The following is a 24850-nucleotide window of genomic DNA, read 5'->3' on the forward strand; positions in this document are numbered from 1 at the left end:
TCCAATAGATAAGTAGCCAAAGGATATGAACAAGCAATTCTCAAAAGAACTGTACCAACCATGTGAAAGAATGATCTAAATCACTAATAATAAAAGAAATAGAAATCAAAATATCTCTGAGGTTATATCTCACATCCAATAAGCTAGCAAAGATGATGAAAGAAAGCAGTAGTAAATGTTGAAGGCCTTGGTGGAAGACAGGCACATTAATGCATTGTTGGAATCCTGAAGTAATACAACCATTCTGGAAAGCAACTTGAAATTATGCAAAAGAAATGACTAAAATTTCTATAGTTCCTAACCCAGAACTCCATTTTAGCATAAGGCTCCAATGTCAAATACCCTACAATATTTACATCACTTTTCATGGTACCAAAGAATCAGAAACAATCTAAATACTCTCAGTTATGGAGTGGCTGAACAAAATATGGTACCTGAATATAATAGAATACAACTTCTATAAGAAATGACAAATATGATGAATACAGAGAAGCATGGAAAGTGCTATGTGAAGTGATGCTAAGTGAAACAAGCAGAGACAAGAAAACAATATGCACAATGACTGCAACATATAAATAGAACAAATGGCCACAAAACACTTGAAATAAAATGGTATGGGATTATAAAGATTTCTAGGTCTCAATAAAGAGATGCCTTCCTTTGCGTAGACATTACATGTGTTATAAGATTTTTTCTGATGTGTTTTTTGGTTTTGCTGATTTTTTCTTCTTCCATTTTTTCTTTCTTTTTTTAAATCTTTGTTGTAAAAGGAATGGCACTCCAGAAGGAAAGAAGATATAGATACAAAAGGAAATCAAGAAGATGAAGAAATTTTATAAAATCAATAAATTCTTTTTTTTTTTTAAAAGAAAAGAAACCTGGTTCTCTGTTATTTAATATCTTTTATCTGGCTTTTGTGAGAGGAAAGCTTTATAAACCATAAAATGCTATAGAGATGTCAGCTTTCAACAAAGTTGTAGGAAAAAAAAGTCTTTCCTTCCCTGACCCTCTCCCACTTTAAAAAAGTGAACTTTTTTTTTTTTTAAAGAAAATTCTGCTCCTAATAACCCTCACAGAAAAAGGAAGTGGAGGGTATGATTGTTGCTGCTTAACAATAGCAAAAATGAGAAGACTATGTGATCCAACTTTTCTAAACATTCCTACCTCCCCTGGAGTCTGTTCCCTTCAGGGAAATTGGCTAATCATCCAAGGGGGAAGCAATTTCTATACCAGTTACACTCTGAAACATTCAAAGTAGCAAGGGGACAAGAAGAACAAGGTAGTTACCTCTACAGGCAAACTTTCTTCCAAGTTGGGATAGAGAGCTAGAGGATGCTGAGCCAGGAAATATTCAAGCTTATCAGCATTCTCCTTATGAAGTCTCTGGGTTGGGGTGAGCCTTGAAAATAGTTCTGATATCTCCAGTGACTTTGGCTGTTGCTTCTGGACAGAAAGATCTTTTTTGTGGTAAATGAGAGGGAGGAAGGGCTCTTTTGGCCTTCGGGTCACCATGTCCTTACAGGGAGGGGCACCACCTTTCCGGAAGTCATCTATACCACTTTTGAGGAAGATCCATCGATGGCTATTTAGAGCATCTGGGCACTTTAGCCTTCTTTGGGAACTTCTGAAGCACTTAGAAGGCAGTCTCTCTTTGTACCTGGAAAACATACCATTTGATTACTACTATAATAAAGGTATAGAAGGAAAGAGTGGAAAATGACACAGAGGGGTGCAAAGTGAATCCAGGAAAGGTAAGTGCCTTTCTTGTTCCCTGCAAATTTTTCTCTAGAATGCTAAATACACACTGATATTGAAAGGCATTGTGGTATAGAGTGGCTATCAGGACATTTGGTTTAAAACTCTCCTTCAGTGATTTACTGGGTCTATGTTCATGGGCAAGTCATTTCAATCCCCTAGCCTCAGTTTTTTTCTACTGAAAAAATGGAGATAAATGTACCACCTATCTCACAGACTTGTTAGGAAAAAATCACTTTACATATATAAACCATAAAATGCTATATGAATACTCAAGTTCCTGTTACATTTATTAAGCACCTGTTATAAGCAATCACTGTCTTCTGCACCAGGGATACAAAAATAACAATCTTGACAGCTAGCATTTATATTACACTTAGAGAGTGTTAGAACCAGTGAGATTGTACAGTGGATAGAGGGCTGGACCTCAATCAGAAAGACTGGAGACACTTACTAGTTGGGTGACGCTTGGCAAGTACTTTACCTCTTCTTACCTTAGTTTCCTCTTCTGTAAAGAAGAGCACATTAACTCCTTATGTTATTATGAAAATCAAGTGAGATCTCTTTACAAACCTTAAAGTGCTATATATTATTATATATCATTATCTCCTCCTCCTCTTTTACTCTTCCTCCTGCTCCTTTTCTTCTTCCTCCTGCTTCTCCTTTTCCTCCTTTTCTTCCTTCTTCTCCTCCTCCTTCTCTTCCTTCTTCTTTTTTCTAGTACTAGCTAATATTATTATCTTGTTTGATCCTCACAATAATCTTGGAAAGGTACAAATTATTATTTTTCAAAGATGAAAAACAATGCAATCTCATTCCTTATAGGGCTTACAATCTAATGAGGGGCTTGGGAAGGAATGTCACATTTAAGCAGGATGTCACAGTGGATAGTGTTGTACCTGGAGTCCCAAAGAACTAAATTCAAATCTGGCCTTATTTCTTAGCACTGTGCAAATTACTTAACCTTTCTCATCAACTGTAAAATGGAGTGACCAGTTCCTATCTCACAAAATTGATGTAAGGACCAAATGAGATAGGAGATATAAAGCATAAAGTGTTAAAGAATAATAAAAGTGCTAGCTATTATTATAAATTATATAAAACATGATAAAAGATGAAAGTGGTAAGAATAAAGGAGAAAGCCTGACAAAATATTTAAGAAGGAATGGATGATTTTCAATTTACGGGATAGGAGATGTCCTCAGGGAGGAGGTAGCTCCTAAATTGAGCCTTGAAAAAAAGAGAATTCCACAGATAGAGAAAAGAAGGGAGTGAATTTCAGGAATACAAAATGGGCTGAGCAGATTAAGGAACCTACAAGGTTGGGTTAGGAAATATAAGTAAAATAAGGCTGAAAATCTATATTGGAGCAAAATTTGGGGGTGGGAGTTCTTAAATTCCTGAGAAGGCCAATAATATTGTCAGATACATGCATTAGGAAGATTATTTTAGCAGCTTTGTAAAAGGTAAAGCAGATCTGTGGATAGACCATGCTCCCACAAGTCTTGGGGACAATCTTACTTGTTGGGAGAAAATTATCCAGACTCCATTTCTCAGAAGGATGGTTTGTTGTTATTCTTCATTCTTGAAGAGGACCAAAATGACACCATTATGTTGGGGTGTCAAGGTACAATATACCCAACTATGACTGATCAGACCAATAGGAGGCTATACCACAGGTCAGGTACAAATAGTTCATATGGACATTTGGAGTGGAGATGTCTTTAAATTTGCACATCTTGCATTTCTTTTGAACTACTGCAAATCTGGTTTGCTCAGAGAACAAAGAGGTGTTTTCTTTGATGGAAGCATGTGCCAGTGTCTCCCATGTCTTATAATCAATTCCAAAGGTCTTTAGAGAGACCTTGAGAGTGTCCTTGTATTGCTTCTTCTGACCTCCATGTGAGTACTTGTCTCGTGAGGCTCCCCATAAAATAGTCTTTTAAGCAAAGGGATCAGCTCACTGAAGTTGTATTCCCTGCTTTGAATGTTTGGCAGGTTAGTTTGTGAAAGGACTTTAATGTACCTTATCCTGTCAATGACTTTCAGAATCTTCCTAAGACAATTTAAATGGAAGCAAATCAGCACCAAGAATGGTGCTGGTAGATTGTCCAAGTTTTACAGGCATATAACAATGAAGTTACCACAGTGGCTCTGTAGATCTTGAGTCTGGAAGTCTTTCCCACACTTTTCTATGGAACCTTCCAAACAAGGAACTAGCTCTGGCAATACATATATCAACTTCATTATCTATGTGGACATCCTTGGAAAGTATATTGCCAAGGTAAGTGATCTATATGTTCAAAATTTTTCTATTTGCTGTAACTTATAGTTCCACATATAGATAGTGTAGCACTGGCAGGCGTTTTCTTCTTGATAATTGTTAGGCCAAAATTAGCCCAAACAGCAGAGAATCACCCCAAACTTTGTTGCATTTCAGCCTCAGAGGCTTCATTGAGTACACAAATCATCTCTGGACAAAAAGTCACATATCAACTCTTCCTAAACTTTATTCTTGGGTTAAAAGCCTTATAGCCTTCCAGACGGAGATGCATGAATTGGACACTTGTTGATGTCACTCAGTTAGTAGTTTTTTGATTGGGAAGCATGAGCAGTTTAAAAAAAGAAACAGCAATCTCATGATAGTGCAGAAGGAGACAGAAGTGGTGCTAGCCAGGAAGCACAGCTGCAGGCTTGGGGAATGAGAGACAGAGAAAGAAATGGCAGCCATATCTAGGGTGAGCAAAAATCAGGACACAAGCTGTCCAAATCAGCTTGGCGTAGACAGAAATGGCAGAGACAGAGACAGACAGGTGTAAGTGGTATGAAACTTGGCTAGATGTTTTAAATCTCCAGGACTCAAGAAGACAACACAGAACAGCTGTTAAACCAAGACTGAAAGGGCAGTAATTATACAGAAATGGTTATTGTTAACATTCTCTAACCTCCTGCCAGGAGAGATCTGACTACATTTTTCACCCACTTTGCTGAAGAAACTGGAGAATTGAGAAATATTTACGATCAAATTCAATTCCTTTTTACCTTGCTTACATTAATTATTTTTATTCTGAATTTAATGAACTCCCCAAAAGGAGAATATTTCCATGTATGAAGTAGAATAGAAAATGAAGGTTATTTTGTAACATGATTCTCTAGTGAGCTGGCTTTTTAAAAAAGTGTATATAATAAATTCAACATGTTTCTGTCAAAGCTTTTGTTTTGATTGTGTTGCCTTCTGAATTTTCTAGTGTTGTTCTCTTTTGGGCTTTTCTAAAAAAAAATAGTGATGTGTTTTGGGTCTTTTTGTTTGTTTGTTTTTGGCCACATCAATAGCTTCCTCCTTCCCCCTAAATTTTATCCATTTCTCAACCATTAAAATAGGCAATCACAATCCTTGTAGCTGTAATGAGTTTAAATTCTGTCCCCAGGGACGCAAAGTGACCAGTGTTGGCAAGGATATGTTTAGATAAATAAAAGTAAGCTCTTTGTCTCCAAGACTGACTGTGAAAACCACTTGTGATTGGAGCACAAATAGAGCACTTTTAAACAATCCTGATGAAAAGACCAGCATTTAACAGAAACTACAGAATGCAAACAGAGGAGTCAAGTGGAACTTAAAAAGTTAATTCATTTGAGTAATTAAGAGTCTGTAATGATAAAGTCAACAAGTCAATGAGTATTAATTAAGTACCTACTGTGTGCCACATATTCTGTCAAGATCCAGGGATACAAAAAAAGGCAAAAAATAGTTCCTGGCCTCAAGGAGATCATATTCTAATGAGGAGAAAACAGTAATTATAGATAAATAAGATATAGATATAGACATGTACAAATGGGCAGATAGTTGGCACAGTGGATAAAGCACTGAGCTTGGAATCAGGAAGACTCGTGATTATGAGTTCAAAGCTGGCCTCAGATATTTACTTGGGCAAGTATCTTATTTCTGTTTGCCTCAATTTCCTCATCTGTAAAATGAACTGGAGAGGGAAATGGCAAATTATTTTTATCAAGAAAACCCCAAGTGAATGTAAATTGTTAGCACTAATATCTGTCTGCCCAGGTTACATGTACCTTCGGAATCTAATGCTTATTGTACAACAAGAAAATGGTATTTACACACATGTATTGTATCTAGGTTATATTGTAACACATGTAAAATGTATGGGATTGCCTGTCATCGGGGGGAGGGAGTAGAGGGAGGGGGGGATAATTTGGAAAAATGAATACAGGAGATAATATTATAAAAATATATAATTAAAAAATATTTTAAAAAAATAAAAAAAAAAGAAAACCCCAAATATGGTCACAAAGAGTCAGATATGATTGAAATGACTGAACAATAACAACAAATATATATGCATATATACACACATATAATACAACGTATGGATATGATATGTAAATGTATGCATATTTATAAAGTAATCTTTCTAAAGTTCAGGTCTGATCATGAATACTTGGTTTGACTTTTAAAATTCTTCATAACTTAGTCCCTTCCTACCTTTTAAGTCTCCTTATATCTTTCTCCACTCTACATACTCTCTGATCCAGTGATATTGGACTTCTTGTTGTAACAAGCAGTAACATACTCCATCTCTAGACTGTGCATTTTCAATGGTTGTCTCTCATTTCCATAATGCTCTTTCTTTCTTTCAGCTCCTAATATTTCCGGATTACTTCAAGTCTTATTTAAAATCCCTCCTTCTACAAGAAGACTTTCTAGATCATCCTTAATGCTATCAATACATGTATGGATGTATGTATACACATGAGTGTGCACATACACATTAATAGCATGTTTATACCTAGAAAAAATAACAGCAAAATCCATATGGCAGAACAAAAGGTCGATAATTTCAAGGGAAGTAATGAAAAAAAAAATCAAATGAAGGTGGCCTAGCTGTACCTGATCTAGAACTATATTATAAAGCAGCAGTCACCAAAACCATTTGGTATTGGCTAAGAAATAGACTAGTTGATCAGTGGAATAGTTTAGGTTCACAGGACAAGATAGTGAATGAAAATAGCAATCCAGTGTTTGACAAACCCAAAGATCCCAACTTTTGGCATAAGAATTCATTATTTGACAAAAACTGCTGGGAAAATTGGAAATTAGTATGGCAGAAACTAGGCATGGACCCACATTTAACACCACATACTAAGATAAGATCAAAATGGGTCCATGATTTAGGCATAAAGAACAAGATTATAAAAAAATTAGAGGAACATAGGATAGTTTACCTCTCAGACTTGTGGAGAAGGAAGGAATTTGTGTCCAAAGGAGAACTAGAGATCATTATTGATCACAAAATAGAAAATTTTGATTACACCAAATTAAAAAGCTTTTGTACAAACAAAACTAATGCAAACAAGATTAGAAGGGAAGTAACAAATTGGGAAAACATTTTTACAGTTAAAGGTTCTGATAAAGGCTTCATCTCCAAAATATATAGAGAATTGACTCTAATTTATAAGAAAGCAAGCCATTCTCCAATTGTTAAGTGGTCAAAGGATATGAACAATTTTCAGATGAAGAAATTAAAACTATTTCCATTCATATGAAAGAGTGTTCCAAGTCACTATTGATCAGAGAAATGCAAATCAAGACAATTCTGAGATACCATTACACACCTGTCAGATTGACTAAGATGACAGCTACAAATAATGATGAATGTTGGAGGGGATGTGGGAAAACTGGGACACTGATGCATTGTTGGTGGAGTTGTGAAAGAATCCAACTATTCTGGAGAGCAATCTGCAATTATGCCCAAAAAGTTATCAAACTGTGCATACCCTTTGACCCAGCAGTGCTACTACTAGGCTTATATCCCAAGGAAATACTAAAGAATGGAAAGGGACCTGTATGTGCCAAAATGTTTGTGGCAGCCCTTTTCATAGTGGCTAGAAACTGGAAAATGAATGGATGCCCATCTATTGGAGAATGGTTGGGTAAATTATGGCATATGAATGTTATGGAATATTATTGTTCTGTAAGAAATGACCAACAGGATGAATACAGAGAGGCTTGGAGAGACTTATATCAACTGATGCTGAATGAAATGAGCAGAACTAGGAGATCATTATACACTTCAACAATGATACTGTATGAGGATGTATTCTGATGGAAGAGGATATCTTCAACATAGAGAAGAGCTAATCCAATTCCAATTGATCAATGATGGACAGAGTCAGCTACTCCCAGGAAAGGAACACTGGGAAATGAGTGTAAACTGTGAGCATTTTTTGTTTTTCTCCCCAGGTTATTTTTACCTTCCGAATCCAATTCTTCCTTTGCAACAACAACAACAAAATTCAGTTCTGCACATATATTTTGTACCTAGGATATACTATAACATATTTAATATGTATGGGAATGCCTGCCATCTAGGGGAGGGGGTAGAGGGAAGGAGGGGAAAAATTTGGAACAGAAGGGAGTACAAGGGATAATGTTGTAAAAAATTACCTATGCATATGTCAAAAAATGTTATAATTATAAAATTAATAAAAAAAGAAAAAAATAGCATGTTTATTTATATATGTATATTTTAATAGCATGGGTATTCATATATATGTTTAAATATATGTGTGTGTGTGTGTGTGTATATGAGAAAAAACCCCCAACAATCTTCCTCTACAATGTATCCTTTAATTGGCAGGACCTGAATTTCTAAAGCAGACTTCTTTGGTAAGATCATTCTCTCCACTGAATTGGAATTTTATTTTGTTTCTGAACCAAACAACTGTTTTATTCAGGTATTTTATTAGATATGCTAATCTTTATAACTTCCCCTGTGTTCAGTTTTATTGCCTACTTGGATAAATAAGTTACTTGCTATCTATGACTGTCTTTTGTCTAAGAAGCACTAGGTGACCAAGAATAGACGAGCTCCTATCCTGTTTAGAGCATTTATCCTAGACTCCTAAAAGAACTTTTTACTCCTAGAATGCACATAGCTAATATGTATAAGAAATATCGTTCCAACCCAATATCCTTCTTGGAAATAAGAATAGCTAAGTGAGCCACAGTTCTTCTGTCTTCTCCCATGTGGAAAAATGCACTCTCTTTTGGGAACAAGAATGACATTTCAGATCTTATCTATATAAATATATCTTTACACTAAGTTCTGCCCAGTCCCTGAAATGACTCTGGAGTTTAAAAAGCATTGAAGTCACAATTATAAAATTTCTAAATTTATAAATAGTTATTCATATATAAAAATTTTTCCTCACAACCTAAAAGAGAGAGAGAGAGAGAGAGAGAGAGAGAGAGAGAGAGAGAGAGAGAGAGAGAGAGAGAGAGAGAGAGAGAGAGAGAGAGAGAGAGAGAGAGAACAAATGCAATGGAGACCTCTTCATTAGAACTGTTTAAAAGTAGGGGCAGCTAGGTGGCGCGGTGGATAGAGCACCAGCCTTGAATTCAGGAGGACCCGAGTTCAAATCTGTCTCAGACACTTAACACTTCCTAGCGGTGTGACCCTGGGCAAGTCACTTAACCCCAGCCTCAGGGGGGAGGGGGAACTGTCTAAAAGTGAGAGATTAAAGGTTGCACCTTTCATGAGGTTTGCAATTGAGGCTGATGATTGCTAAGGTAGAAATTGCTCTTCGGTTACACATTGATTAGATGGATTCAGAATAAAATGCTATAGAAATGTCAGTTATTACTAAAGTCGATATTGTTGCTATGTGAAAAAGCATCTACTAGTAATAATGAATAACAATTAAGTCAATGATTTAAGAATAACAATTGGGGCAGGCAGGGGCAGCTAAGTGGCGCAGTAGATAGAGCACCAGCCTTGAATTCAGGAGGACCCGAGTTCAAATCTGGTCTCAGACACTTAACACTTCCTAGCTGTGTGACCCTGGGCAAGTCACTTAACCCCAGCCTCAGGAAAAAAAAAAAAAAAAAAAAAGAATAACAACAGGTGGCTTGCTTCAGAGTAGCATAGGTTGTATGGGGCAGGAGAGGTTGTGGTGAGGATAAAATGAGATGATACTGATAAAAACTTTACAAAGTTTAAATAAATTCTAGCTATCATTATTAACACCAAGTCTTACAGCTCCAAGTGCAGTGTCTTTTCCACAGCAGCTAGAACATGTCCAGAGGTAGGTCGTTTTAACAGATGTGGAAATAGAAAACAAGGGAACTTTAGTCGCAAAGGTTAAGAAGCACAGAAGAGAGAGGAACTCAGGTCTTCTGACAGCAGATCTTAATGTTAGTGGTGGCATTATCATAACCCGGAGGAAAGTGACAGACAGGAAAGTGTATTCCCTGACCCCTTAGCTGGTAAGCGGTTTGCATTAGTTTCCCCACCTCCCCTGGCACCCCTTCCCAAGTCCCCCATACTCCCGAGTCAGTTTGGGTTCCGTGCAGCGTAACCCCCCCTCAGTGACATCCTTATTCCTCACCCCCTAGAGGTTCCTTGGCTTACCAAGGCTCAATGTTCCTGGCTTCGTGGATGGAGCACAGAGACTGCACTTCCGACACATCCCTATCACTCATCTTGGCTGTCCTGTTGTGAGCCTTCTCGGCCTTCGCTCTCTTCCTCTTCCTTCTCCTTCACTCCCTTCCCTGGAACAGCAGCCGGGGAAACCCTTCCTCCCTGGTTGTAGCAAAGTTCACTTTCCCAGCTGCTCTGGACCTTCAGCCACTTCGGAGCCCAAGGAGGGGCTCCACGAGGAGACGAAAGTTGACTCTGTCGCTGGGAAACGGTTACCACAGCAACAGACCACTACTGAGTGTTCTAGTCTTCGAAGGAAAAAGTCCTTACTTCACTGTGCTAACCTTTCCTTTCATTGTGGCTGGCTGGATGTTTTTCCTCGTCTCGTTTTTCCTTCCTTTCTTCTTCACCTGTCCGTTATTGGCTGTTGCAGTGATTGTTGGAGTTGTTTTATAGCAACGAAGTTTAGTTATCTTTAAAGTCTTACAGCTTAATTTACCGGGTTGCTGTTGCGGGTTTTGGCGGGAGAAGGCCGGAGACAGAGGTGAATGATAAAGATTAAAACTATAGACTTGGGGATCATGAAGTCCATCTGCCAAAAATGGGGAAACTAAGGATTAGAGAATAAAAATCAGGTTTTCCAATTCCAGATGCTGGAAGGGTGGTTTTTGTTGTTTGTTTGTTTTTTTATTGTACTACACTCCCTGGTCACACACCAAGCAGGGACAGAAATGGAAATTCTACTTAGAAGACCGTGGCACTTTTAAATGTTGTGAAGGACCGTCACTTCATGGACTTAATCCAGGATTCCATGACCTTTTGCATACATTCCCTTTTCTTCTCTATGGTGAAGGGGATAAACTGCTCCAGGAGTTTAGTTTGGTGTCCTATCTCAAGACTTTAAATGAAATCTTGGTTCCCTCAGTGTGAGCACACACCTCGCCTCCACTGGTGCATCCCATCTCTGTCCTACATGATGTACAGAATCTGAGAAGAGATTTCTCTGCTCTAGTCCAATTATATCTGAAAAGACAACCACTCTAAAACTTCCTTTAAAGGTTAATTTTTCAAATTTTATTTAGGAACTTCTGACACCAGGAAACCCATTAACTCTCAAGACAGTCCATTAATTTTGAACAGGTCCAATTGTCAGGAAGTTGTATGGTTCTGGGGGGGTTTCCTGCCCACTCATTGTAGCAAGAGTTTGATTGGAACACACCCAATAGTCTTGTCACTTTAAAAATATTGCTGTAATTAATCTCTCTCCAGGTATTTGGGTTTAACTTTTATGTGATGGGTATTTTGTAGTTGTATTCAGATATATATATATATATATATATATATATATATATATATATATATATATATATATATATATAAAATATATGAAGTACCTGAGAATCTACCTATCAAAGCCTGTAAGCTTGGACTTTTAGGGGATAATCAATAGAGCACATGTCAAATTGAATGGAGTTCCTGAGATGCTCCCAATAACATATGTGACTCGGCAATGAAGAATGAAGGATTTTCAATTTGAGATAACCAGACAATCCCTTTATTGATTCTTTGGTTGCAGTGGATTGGGAGAGAGAAGGTAGATTGCATCAAAGAAATTGGCTACTCAGTTAAAAAGAGCAGCCCATTCAGTTGATTTTAATAGGACTGACTGTCTCTTGATCCCTCTCCGTGTTTGTTGGTCCAACTTGTGGGGACTTTGCAAGCCTCTTTCTTAGATTTCCTATAAAGTGAGAAGAAACTTCCCTCCCCTAAAGCATCTATAATGGCTGCTTACACACAGCAGTTGGTGCATGTGTTCTCTAAGCAAGTCTACTTTTGTTTGTTTCTTTCTATGAACACAGGTGACTGAACAGTACATTTTTGAGAAGTGGTTACTTTGGAAGTTTTTGAGTCTTGCTCATAATCCAAAAATGTGTTAATATAGATTGAGGATGAAAAAAATGCTCAAATTGACAGAACAAGAAATAAACTTCAGAAAAAGAATTTGAATAAGACATTAAAAAGTTCTCAAAGGAAAAAGCCCAGAGACCAAATAGATTTACAAATGAATACTATTAAACATGTAAAAATTTAATTCTAGTATTAATACTTTTTTGAAAAACATAGGAAAACTCTATCTCATTCTATGATATCAACATAGTCTCTTGATAACTGAAAGAAGGCAGAATAAAAAATAGATAAAACTAAGTACCAATATCCTTAATGAACATTGATGCCAAATTTTAAATAAAATTTAAATTATTTAAATGTAAAATGACCACATATTTTAAAAAATTACATACCAAATTGCGATTGGGACAGGTTGGATTTACATCAGAAATGTAGAGTTGATTCAATATTAAGAAAATTATTAACATAAATGATCATATTAATAACAAGAATGATAAAAACCATATATTATATTAGTAGTTGCAGAAAAAAATTTGACAAGATATACCAATATCATTTTTGGGTTTTTTTTTAATAACAGAAACATTGGAATGATGAATCTTTACTTAATATGATTAGAAATATCTAAAATTGGGGGCAGCTAGGTGGCGTAGGGGATAGAGCACCAGCCTTGAATTCAGGAGGACCTGAGTTCAAATCTGTCTCAGACACTTAACACTTCCTAGCGGTGTGACCCTGGGCAAGTCACTTAACCCCAGCCTCAGGGAAAAAAAAGAAAGAAAGAAAGAAAAAGAAATATCTAAAATTAAGAGACAGAATTTTAATAGGAATAAATTATTTGATAGACTGAAATGTTGATTATAGCAAAAGAAGAAAAAGAAATTGAAGCAATAAAGATAGTCACAGAAGAAATAGAATCATCACTTCTTTTTCAGATCCCTTAGTCTACTTAGTGAACCCTAAGGAGTCAACTTAAAATTTGTAGTTGTATTCAGATAATTCTTGAGTAGGCTTTGATAGATAGATTCTCAAGTACTTCATATATTATATATATCTGAATACAACTACAAAATACCCATCACATAAAGTTAAACCCAAATACCTGGAGAGAGATTAATTACTCATGGATAAATTAAGGCAATATTTTTAAAGTGACAATACTATCAGAATTACTTTGTCAAGCGAGAAAAATTAATAAAAAATTAGTCTGGAGAAATTATGCCAATTTTTAAGGGAATTTTTTTAAAAGTGGGAAGGAAAAGAGTTTACCAATCCCAAATCCCAAACCAGATTTCACGGCAGTACTCATTAAAATTATTTGGTACTGGTTAAGTACTTGAAAGGTCAACCAATAGAATAATTAACACATCAAGATACAGAAGTTAAGGAACACAGTAGCCTACTGTTTGATGTACCCAAAGATTCCCAAGTATTAGGGTAAGAATTTAGTATTCAACAAACTTCTAAGAGAACTAGAAATAAGTTGAGAAAAGCAAGGAACAGATCAACCACGCCAAAATAAACTCCAAATTATTTGGACACATTATTTAGATATAAAGGGTGATAGTATAAAAAAAAATTAGAGGAATAAGAATTCAGTTTTTTAACCTCATGATGCTACAAGTCCACAAATTATGAAATACCAAACTCTTTGATGAATCAAAATTGCAGATCATCCAAAGGTAAGTGTGAGAATATATGGTAGTTATTAATTGGCTAGCTCATTTTTCAAATGATGATTTATTCCCATGGGTGACATAAAAGATCTTACCCAAGAACTGTACAATTTAAAAGAGAAGTGGTTCAGACATGTAGAGGAGAGTGGGGAATAATAATAGCCTGACTGAATGTTCAAAGACCTAGAGAAAGGCTTCTAACACATTGGGTGGACTCTCTTTGGAGGATTTATAGGACATGAACAATAATGTCAAAGGGTAAGAAAGCATGACTGGATCATGATGTATACCATTGGAGGGAATTTTCACAACAATGTAATTACAGATCTATTGAAGAATCATAATATAGAAAAGAATCATGAAGTATTAGGAGGCAGTGGTGAGCTGTGATCTATATCACTGGAGGAAACATCCATATTAATTAGATTACAGATCCATTGAAGCTTTTTTTTTTTTTTTTTTTTTTTTTAACCAAGCATCCAATCCAGAAATCTCAAAACATAATACATGGTATGAAGAAAACTTCAAAGATGCATCTAAGCTTTAAAAATATCTTCAAAGATCCAAAATAATATTTATTAAGCTGAAGTCAGTAAAAGGCATGTTAATATTTCTGCTTCCTATATTTGTGAGGTTTTTAAGCCCTAACATGTGGCCAGTTTTTGAAAGGATGCCATAAACAGTTGAGAAATATCTATTCCCTCTTCACTCACTCATTTTCAGAGAGCTATCATATCTCTTTTAACCATGTTCTTATTTCTTGTGGAAGCAAGATAATCAACCTTGGATTACTACCACAGCATAAATCTGAGGCTTAATAAACTCTGTTCTCTTCCTTCATTTCACTATTCTATGGATCTTTGTTCCAAGTGTGTTTCTTGTAAATAAAATATTGTTAGAGTCTGCCTTCTAATCTAGTATAATTTTTATTCTCTATTTTGTGATTTCATATTTATATTCATTGTTATATTTGTATTTTCCTCTATTAAAACGTCATTTTCCTTTTCCTATCATGTCTGTAAAGAAGATGGGAATGGAAGAAGAAAAGGAAATTAGTTGCTACTAATCTATAATTGAAGTGATCTGTACCTACCCTTTTGTCCCTCCTCTCTTTACCAAGTCCGTAGTGGAGTCTTTAAGTCTTACGTTTATCTTCTCTCTTTTAAACCATTCTTTATGATCAATCTTCTAAAGCTGAGCATTTTTAATATCCTCCCTTTTTTCAGTACCAAAATTATGTGTAATATATGTGCATATTCAACTTTACTTCAGTTTAGAGTGAGGCCATTAGATGTCTACTCCCTGCAACCTTTCCTCCGTGTTTGTAAACTTTATTTATGAGAAATAGTTCTTTAGTCTTTCTCATTTTTCTTCAATCCTTTCCTCCTCTCTTCTCTTTTAAAACCAACAAAATGGAACAAAACCATAATCACTGTCTTGTGTTTGTCATATTTAACTTCAACAACTTTTGAAGACAATAGGATTTTAAATGGACATTAACAATTTCTTCCCTTATTAGAATGTAAGTACATCATTTAACCTGTTCCAATACTCAAATACATTTACATTATTTTTATTTTAACTCCTATGTTTGCATTTCAAAGTATGTATTCAACTCTGGCTTTTTGTAATACTTGAATTCACGAATGCCTAAAAATCTTCTACTAAATATCCATTTTTCACCTGTACAATTATGTTCAGTCTTGAAAAGTAAGTTATTAATTTGTTCCTTAATGTTTCTTAGAGGCAAGATTCCAAAATTATCTATCAAAGCTTCTCAGGAGCTACATTTCGATAACTTAAGTGGATGTACATATTTTGTGGGTAACATTCAATCTCATTCATATTGTATGTTGTATTTGTGAAAGAGTATATCACTGACTTTAGGAGAAACCTTCCCAGGGTAATTTACTCTAAAGTTTTTATCCTCACAAAGACATTACTGTTATATGTTATTGTTATTGTTATTGTTACTGTAGCACTTTAGTAAGGGCTTGGGATTTTCATGCACAGATTTCTGGCTTGCCAGCTTAAGAGCCACTCACATGAAACATGCTGGCTTTCTTTCTTTTTTTCTGGGCCCCCTCTATCTTTTCCATTTATCTGCACTGATTGCTTCCTGGAGTAACCTCTCAGACCTTGTCAAATTCTGTATGTAGTCAGCAAAGTTAAATATAATCCTGAACAAAAATAATGGATATTCAATAAATTGTCAGACTTTTGGGATTTTTGTTTATATTTCCAAGAGAAATATAAAGTAAACCATCAATGACTTAATAAGAATAGACTGTTTACTTTTTATACATGGAAATATAAACCATATGTCTTAAGATTATAATTAGTAATCAGGTAGTTTAAAAGATTGGGATAGAGCTGAGTATTATATGATTCTAAAAAGGTAGGAAAAGGTAAAAATACTAATTATTTTATACAAATGAGATGCAAGAGGAATAACTAACACAGGAATTAGATGGGGGAGAGGGCTGATAGTCCTTGAATCTTACTCTCATAGGGAATAGGTTAAGAGGGAATATTTTATATAGATAGATAGATAGATAGATAGATAGATAGATAGATAGATAGAGAGCGAGAGAGAGAGAGAGAGAGAGAGAGAGAGAGAGAGAGAGAGAGAGAGAGAGGAAGAGAGAGATCCAGAGAAACAGGACAAACAAGTATAGCTCAATTTTACATAGTTTCATCTGAATGTATATATGGATATATTTATATAATTATAAATATCTATGTATATGTAGGTATATATGTTTGTATATATATTTGAGTTTAACCATAGCCTGCTTGAGGGAGGTGGGGAGGAAAGGGGACAAAAAAGAGGCAAGTTAAAAGTGCACAGCAAAGAACAAAAGAAAACCTATAAAGGAACTGATGCATGAAAGGAAGCAGAGGTTTTAAGAAGGGGAAGTGAGATGACAAAGCATTCCGGTTGTGGATACCTGTGGTTTAAGTATAATCTTTTGTGGATTATATGCTATGCTACTTGTGATACTCAGGACCTTGTAGTAATATAAGCAGCATAAATCAACTAATGTGCTGCTTACAGAAAGACAGGGTTTCATTGTATTAATTATCCATTATCACATTGTCACTATGTCACTGTACCTTATCCATTGAGGAAGAGCTGTCCACCAGGTGGCAATCTTTTAGTTACCAAATGAATACTCCCTGTCTGTGTACTCATAAAACTTCCTAAAAGGCAGCATTATCCTTCCCAACCCATTCCACTGGCCACTAGAGGGTATTCAGTTTGCAAAAGATGGAGCACATGTTGAAAGTGAGATGAAAATGATATGAAATCTTGCTCAGAAATGTTTTCAAATAGGAATTTTCCATTAGATTCTGTGGCTGGAACATTCTGTTGAATGACTTTCCTCCTTTGCTAGACACAACCAATCAAGAATCTGAGATTCTAGGCATTATTAGGATGTAAGAAAACTTGAAAAGCACTCCTCGCATGGAGTCTGAATATGTAACTTTGGAGATCCATACATACATGGGTGTACATACATGCACACACACACATACATATGATAGCTGAATTCATGGGAACTTAAGGGTCTACTGAGAGAATGTTATAGAGAGAAAACATGGAGAGAGAAAAGAAGAGAAAACTTAGCAGAGTCCCGTAGGATATGCCTACACATATAGGGCAGGACACAAGTGACAATCTGGGCAGCTAAGTGGGATGCAGATTTAGTACTGAGTTTAGGGAAGACCTGAATTCAAATTCATCCTCAAATACTAGTAGCATGGCCCTGGGCAAGTCATTTAACTCTGTTTCCTCATCTGTAAAATGAGCTGGAGAAGAAAATGGGAAACCACTGCACTATGTTTTCCAAGAAAATCCCAAATGGAATCACAAAGAGTGGATACAACCAAAATGATTGAACGACAACAACAACAACAAAAATAGGTAATGATTTAGCAAAGGCCCCAAAGGAGGAGAACGAGGAGAGATTAATGTCCAAAAAATCCAGGGAAGCTACAGTATGCAAGAAAAGCAAGTGGAAAGTGGTATCAGACACTACAGAATTGACAATTCACTTGTAGACTGAAAAAGGGTCTTTGGCTTTAGTAATAAAGGCATAATTGGTGATCTTAGAGTACTTTTAGTGGCGTGTTCAAGTAGGAAATTAGATAACAAGAAGATAAGAATGTAATAGGTAAGAAAATAGAAGCAGAATTTTTGACAAAAGATAATATGAAAGATTATAGAAAATCCTAACTGTTGTCCCCACTGCTATTCCCCTAACCAGAAAATATTTGAAAAGGAACACAGAAAGACTAATGATAATCATAAATAATTTCAATACTACCTACTAACTACACATACACACAATTGACCAAAGGCAGTAGTGAAAGGTAGGGATTTCTACCCAGGGAAGCCAACCAAATTCTAACTACCTATCTTCTATCTACTTCAAGTCTTTCCCAGTAATCTCTACATCAGCCTTATTGTAGACTATTCACTTTTTTTTTTCTCTCTCTTTGTTTCAAGGGCTTCTTCAATACTCTGGAGATTGTCCTTACATCACAATTCAACTTGCCAGTTCCTGCTTCTTGTCTAGTTTCCCCCAGTTCACACCATTTTCAGTTTCTGCCTGTTGAAGTCACACCTCTTATGTCTGAAAGAAATCACCTCCATCTGTCATTAGGTTGAATCTTGAGGGAAGGTCTTAAACAACCTAAAAACCTAATCCCTTCAACAAACCTTTGTATAACTACTGATGTTCTCTATGGTCTCATTTTTCATAGTCAACATACTCTTATTTCAACATATTCTCTCCATCCTATTAATTCTGCACATTCCTAGTACAGCTGCTACTGTACAAACTCCATTCCCCACGTTCCGTTGCCCATTTCCTTCTATTTATTCATTTCAACTTCACACACACCCATCCTCATCTTTCCCTCTGCCTTATACCCACAACATGACCCTTTATTCTCATTATTACCTACAATCCATTCAGTTCTCATTTTTTCCCCAGTTCATCAACCCTACAATGACTACAGTCTCTCTCAATTCTTTGGAGAATCAATTCAACTTTGGAGAATCATAGAAGTATTGTCCTCCATATCCAAATACTGCCCTTGTCCTATAACTTGTCTTATGCCTTGCCAACTGCCAGCCTAAAATTATTTCCCATTACTGTTGGGTACTTTTGCTCCTATTTATGTACAGCTGGAGAAAATCAGGAAACAACGCAGAGTAGGTAAACTACAAATTTATATTATATCATTTCACCAGAATCCTCTCTGTAATAATATTTTTTACTTCCCTAATTGTTTTGGTCTCTAGCCAACTAATTAACTCACCCCCACAAAGGCCATTATAAGCATCTCCATTCCTCAAGTTACTATTTCTCTTTACTGCATTATCTCAGTTGAAAATCTCACTATAAACATCATACATACACAAAGAGACGGAAACAGAGAGGCAGAGAGGCAGGGTGGGGCAAGGAGTGGGGAGGAAGAGAGACAGAGGGAAAGACAGAAAAAGACAAGAGAGGGAGGGGGAGAGAGGTAGAGAAAGACACAGAGAGACAAGCAGAAAAAGAGACTTTCAAGCATTCCTAATGAAAATGATGGGGGCTGAGGTCCCTTTAAGATTCTTTTCTAATTGCCCAACCCATGGCTGACCTTGATTCACAAATCCTGGTCAAAGGCACCCTTTGAATATCTGGGCCCAGCCTCATCATCAGCTCAGCTTCCCCCAGCCCTCACCTGATCTGAGCTAACTGAAAAGCCCGCCAAGAACTTAGGGGTACCGCCCATCATCTTCTAGGTATAAAAGAAATGAGCTGGAGCTCTTTGTAGGAGCCTTCCTCGACAATGCATGGTATCCTTCCAGCCATGTAAGGGTTCCTGCCCGCCTAGTGGCCATCTCTGGCCCTGGAGTCTTTCTAACTGAGCTTTACTTCCAAATTCCTACAATAAACCTTTTATTTATCAATCTAGGTTTTCGGGCCTGTAAATTCATTTTACAAGGGACACTGCACCTCATGGGATTATTTTACTATCTATGCACCTAGAAATGGGGTTCCCCCTTTCCTTTCCCTCATTAAAAAGAGCAGAGCTGAACAGAAAATATGACTTTCAAATACAAGACTCAAGAACAGTATTAAAAAGTTGAACATTAAGAGACAGCACTTGGAACTCAATAAGGTTAAATTTCTCATCTGTGTAAATAGGAAGATGATACATGTAATTTCTAAGAACTTCACAATTATTAAAGTAGTTAGTAGGATTCTACATTAAAAAGTATGTGGGAATAACTGGATTGTTGAGATGATATAAAAAGAAATTGATAGGTGAGAAAGAAGGATACCCCCGGGAAAAGGGGGGATGGAGAGGAAGAATAGGAAAAATTATCTTACATAAAAGACTTGTTCAAAGAAGAGCTTTTACAGTGGAGGGGGAAATAGTGGAATGGGTAATTTCACATCTAAATTAGTTCAAAAAAGGGAAAACATAGATATTCATTTGGTAATAGAATTCTATATTACCCAAGAGGGAAGTAGGGAGGAAAAAGCATAAGGAGGAAAGTGAAAAAAGAGAAATTACATTAAAGTAGGCAGTGGTCAGATGCAAAACAGACTTTAGAGGAGGGATAAAAAGAGAGAGAAAAGGATAAAAAGAAGAAACTAGATTGGAGGGAAATGAACACCTAATAATCATAACTGTAAATGAAAGTGAGATGAATTTAGGGTAGCAGAGTGGATTGGAAACTAGAATACAGCAATGTTGTTTACATGAAACACATTTAAAGCAGAGGAACACACATAGACTTAAAGAGGGGTGGGGTGGGGTGGGGTGGGGCAGGGTTGGAACAAAATCTATTATGTTTCAACTAAAATAAAAAAGGAAGAGGTAGCAATCATGATCTCAGACAAAGCAAAAGCCAAAATAGGCCTATTTAAAGAGGATAAGCAGGGAAACTATGTCATGCTAAAAGGAATCCTAGACAATGAACTATATCAATACTAAATACATATGTACCAAATGGCATGGCATACAAATTTTTATTGTTTTAATAATAGCTTTTTATTTTCAAATACATGCAAAGATAACTTTAAACATTCACCTTTGCAAAACCTTGTGTTGCAAATTTTTCTCCCTTCCTTATCTCACCCCTTTCCCACAGACAGCAAGTGATCCAATATATGTTAAATATGCAGTTCTTCTAAGCATATTTCCACATTTATCATGCTACACAAGAAAAATCATATCAAAAAATCATATCAAAAATCAGAAAGGAAAAAAAAAGCAAGCAAATAATAACAAAAAAGGTGAAAATATTATGGTGTGATCATTCAGTCTCCATAATCCTCTTTCTAGATGCAGATGACAAAAAAAGTCTATTGGAACTGGTCTGAATCAACTCATTGTTGAAAAGAGCCAAGTCCATCAGAGTTAATCATCATATAATCTTGTTGCTGTGTCTAATGTGCTCTTGGCTCTACTTATTTCATTTAGCATCAATTCATGTAAGTCTCTCCAGGCCTTTTTGAAATCATCCTGCTGATCATATCCTATAGAATAATAATATTCCATTTCATTCATATCCATTTATTCAGCCATTGCCAAACTGATAGGCATCAAAACATACAAATTTTTAAAGGAAAATTTAAATGAAAATAAAAAAAGAATAGACAGTAACACTATACTGGTGGGGGTGGTCTTCAATTTTTCTCTTTCAGAGTTAGATAAATATAACTATGAAATAAATAAGAAAGAAGTCAAGGGGATTAATGAAATCATAGAAAAGTTAGATATAATTGCCCTCTGGAGAAAATTAAATGGTAATAGAAAGGAGTATAACTTTTCTCATATGACTATAGCACCTTCATAAAAAAAAGTACATGTATTAGGACATAAAAACTTCACAACCAAATACAAGAAAAGCAGCATTACACATGCCCTTTTCAGATCATAATGCAATAAGTCACATTCAATAAAAGACAATGAAAACATAGATTAAAAATTAATTGGAAACTTATCATATTGGAAATGACTTATTCCTAATCAATAAGTAATCAAAGGATATAAACAGGTAATTTTTAATGAAGAAAATAAAGCTATATTTAATCATATATAAAATTCTAAATATTAATTAAATAAATTCAAATTAAAACAACTTTGAGAAGTCATCTCATACCTATCAGATTGACTAAAATGATAGAAAAGAAAATGACAAAGTTTGTAGGCAAAATTGGGGCATTAATACATTGTGGTGGAATTGTGAACTGATTCAATCATTTTGGTTTTATAGTTTTAGAATTCTTTGTGTATACCCTTTGACTCAACAATAAAATATCACTATTAGGTCTGTTGGTCAACAAAAAAGGAAAAGAACCTATATGTTCTAAAATATTTATAGTATCTCTCTTTGTGGTGGCAAAGAACTGGTCATTGAATGGATGTCCACTAATGGCTAAACTAGTTGTGGTATATGATTCTGATAGAATAATATTACTCAATAAAAAATGATGAGCAGGTTAATTTTAGGAAGATATCCCTCAACAGGGATAAGAAAAGCAGAGAAAAAAAAAACTCTAGACCAATTTCCTTAATGAATATTTATGCAAAAATTTTAAATAAAATGCTAGTAAAGGAAATCACAGCAATATATCACAAAGATCATATACTATGACTAGGTGGAATTTATACCAGGAATTTCAGGCCTGGTTCAATGTTAGAAAAACCATCAGCACAATTGACCAAATCAATAACAAAACCAACAAAAATCTTATGATTATATGAATAGATTCAGAAAAAGGTTTTGATAAAATACAATACCAATTCCTATTAAAAATACAAGAAAGCATAGGAATCATCAGGATCTTTCTTAAAAGAATCTATCTAAAATCAAAAGCAAACATTATCTGTACTGGGGATAAACTTGAAGCATTCCCAATAAGATCAAAAGTAAATAGTATATTATACTACAAATGCTAGCCATAGTAATAAGACAAAAAAAAAAAAAGAAATTGAAATAAATATAGGCAGCGAGGAAATAAAACTATCATTATTTGCCTACAATATGAAGGTACGCTTAGAGAACCTTAGAGAATCAATTAAAAAGTAGTCAAAACAATGAACAACTTTAGCAAAGTTTCAGGATATAAAATAACCCACCCCTCCTCATGCTAAGTTATGGGATTTTGCTGAGAGGGAGTATTGAGGCCACCTTGACCTTTGGTGAACAATAAGTTTTCTGCTACTTTGCAGAAATGCCCTTGTTGAGCAAGAAGCAATGATTTGTGATCATGGGAACTAGTAAGACTAGAAGGTCACAGCCAGTGGCTATGTAAACAGGGATGCTTTGACAGGGCCTGTGAATGGGTTGCTGAATTGCTGGATTGACTCTTCTCCCTCTGCAGATACCATACACATGCAAAGCCCACCAGCTGCCTCTGAATGGTGATTGGGGATTGTCTACTGTTCACACCTTGATCAGTTTTGCAAAACTGTATATCAAGAAGGCTATACTGCATAATAAAAGAGCTCTTGTCACACTCTGTGAGTCTTCCACATCATTTATCTTGCCTCTGAGATCAAAGGGCTCATATGCTTTGAGCACTTAAAGACAACTCCAACAACCTCAACCATCAGAATTTAAATATTCTATTTCTTTTCTAGTAATCTGGGCAGTTATATTTTTGTAAATATTCATTCATTTCAATTAGATTGCCAGTTTTATCAGTATATAATTGAGCAAAAATCTAATAAAATTCAGCAGAAAAAGATAAATTCCATTCAAAATAACTAAAGACAATATAAAATACGTGGCAAATTACTCAAAGAGAAATTCATGGACTGTGTGAACACAATTACAAAATACTTTTCATACAAATAGAGACAAATAATAATAATAATAAACAGTAAATTATTTTCACACAAATAAAGCTATCCAATCAATTGAAGAAATATTGTTCATGTGTAAGTTAAGATAATATAATAATAATGATAATCTTATCTAAATTATTTTATTTATTCAGTGACGTACTAGTCAAGCTACCAAAAATTATTTTGTAGAATTAGAAAAAAAAGGGCAGCTAGGTAGTACAGTGGATAGAACACCAGCCCTGAAGTCAGGAAGACCTGATTTCAAATCTGTCCTCAGACACTTAACACTTCCTAGTTGTGTGACCCTGGGCAAGTTACTTAACCCCAATTGTCTTAGCAAAAAAAAAAAAAAAAAAAAGAGTAAGGAAAAAATAGCCAAATCCATCTGAAGAACAAAAGGTCAAGAATAACAAAGGAATAAAATGGGAGGGAGTGAATGTAAGTCTTCAACAGTACCAGATTTCAAGCTATGTAACAAATCATTCATTATTAAAACAATCTGATATTAGCTAAGAAATTGATGGATGAATGGGATAGATTTGATATGTAACACATGGGGGGGGGGGCAGCTAGGTGGGGAAGTGGATAAGAGCACCAGCCTTGAGTTCAGGAGGACCTGAGTTCAAATCTGTTCTCAGACACTTAACACTTCCTAGCTCTGTGACCCTGGGCAAGTCACTTAACCCTAGCCTCAGAAAAAAGAAGAAAAAGAAAAAAGAAAAAAAGGTATGTAACACATGTAAATGATCAAAACAGGCTTTGATAAAAGCAAAGATCCAAACTTTGGGAGTAAGAACTCACTATTTGACAAAAATTGCTGGGAAAACTGGAAAGCACTTTGGCAAAAACTGGGCATAATCCAACATCCTACACTGAATACCAAGATAAGGTCAAGGTGGATAAATTATTTAAAGTGTGAGATATGTAAATTAGGAAAGAATAGGAAAATGTATTGTCCCATCTATAAGAGAAGAGTTCATGAACAAACAAGAGATGGAGAAAATCATAGGAAATAAAATGGTCAATTTTGATTACATAAAATTAAAAAGCTTTTCCACAAACAAAATTAATGCAGCCAAAATTAGAAGGAAGGCCGAAAACTGGGGGAAATTTTCCACAGCAACTTTCTCTCATTTTTCCAAATATATAGGAAACTGAGCCAAATTTGTGAAAATAATAGCCACTCTCCAATAAATAATGGTAAAAGAT

The 24850-nt window shown here is 35.5% G+C and overlaps 1 protein-coding gene across 2 annotated transcripts in view; it reads right to left on the bottom strand.

Moving 5' to 3' along the window:
- Positions 1–10574, bottom strand: part of FAM47E (family with sequence similarity 47 member E) — a 53338-nt gene extending 42764 nt beyond the window's left edge. Inside the window, exons 1-3 of one of the 2 annotated variants that reach the window (XM_074275681.1) lie at positions 10185–10437; positions 2329–2517; positions 1288–1657 (exon numbers count right to left, since the gene is read on the bottom strand). In XM_074275681.1, the coding sequence (XP_074131782.1) occupies positions 1288–1512 (225 nt within the window). In that variant the 5' untranslated portion in view covers positions 1513–1657; positions 2329–2517; positions 10185–10437. Of the gene's footprint in view, positions 1–1287; positions 1658–2328; positions 2518–10184 lie in introns of both variants that reach the window. The other variant, XM_074275680.1, reaches the window with a different exon arrangement.
- Positions 10575–24850: the final 14276 nt, after the last annotated feature.

The sequence above is a fragment of the Sminthopsis crassicaudata genome, chromosome 6 (genome assembly GCF_048593235.1).
Source record: "Sminthopsis crassicaudata isolate SCR6 chromosome 6, ASM4859323v1, whole genome shotgun sequence".
In the NCBI taxonomy this organism is placed as follows: Eukaryota; Metazoa; Chordata; class Mammalia; order Dasyuromorphia; family Dasyuridae; genus Sminthopsis; species Sminthopsis crassicaudata.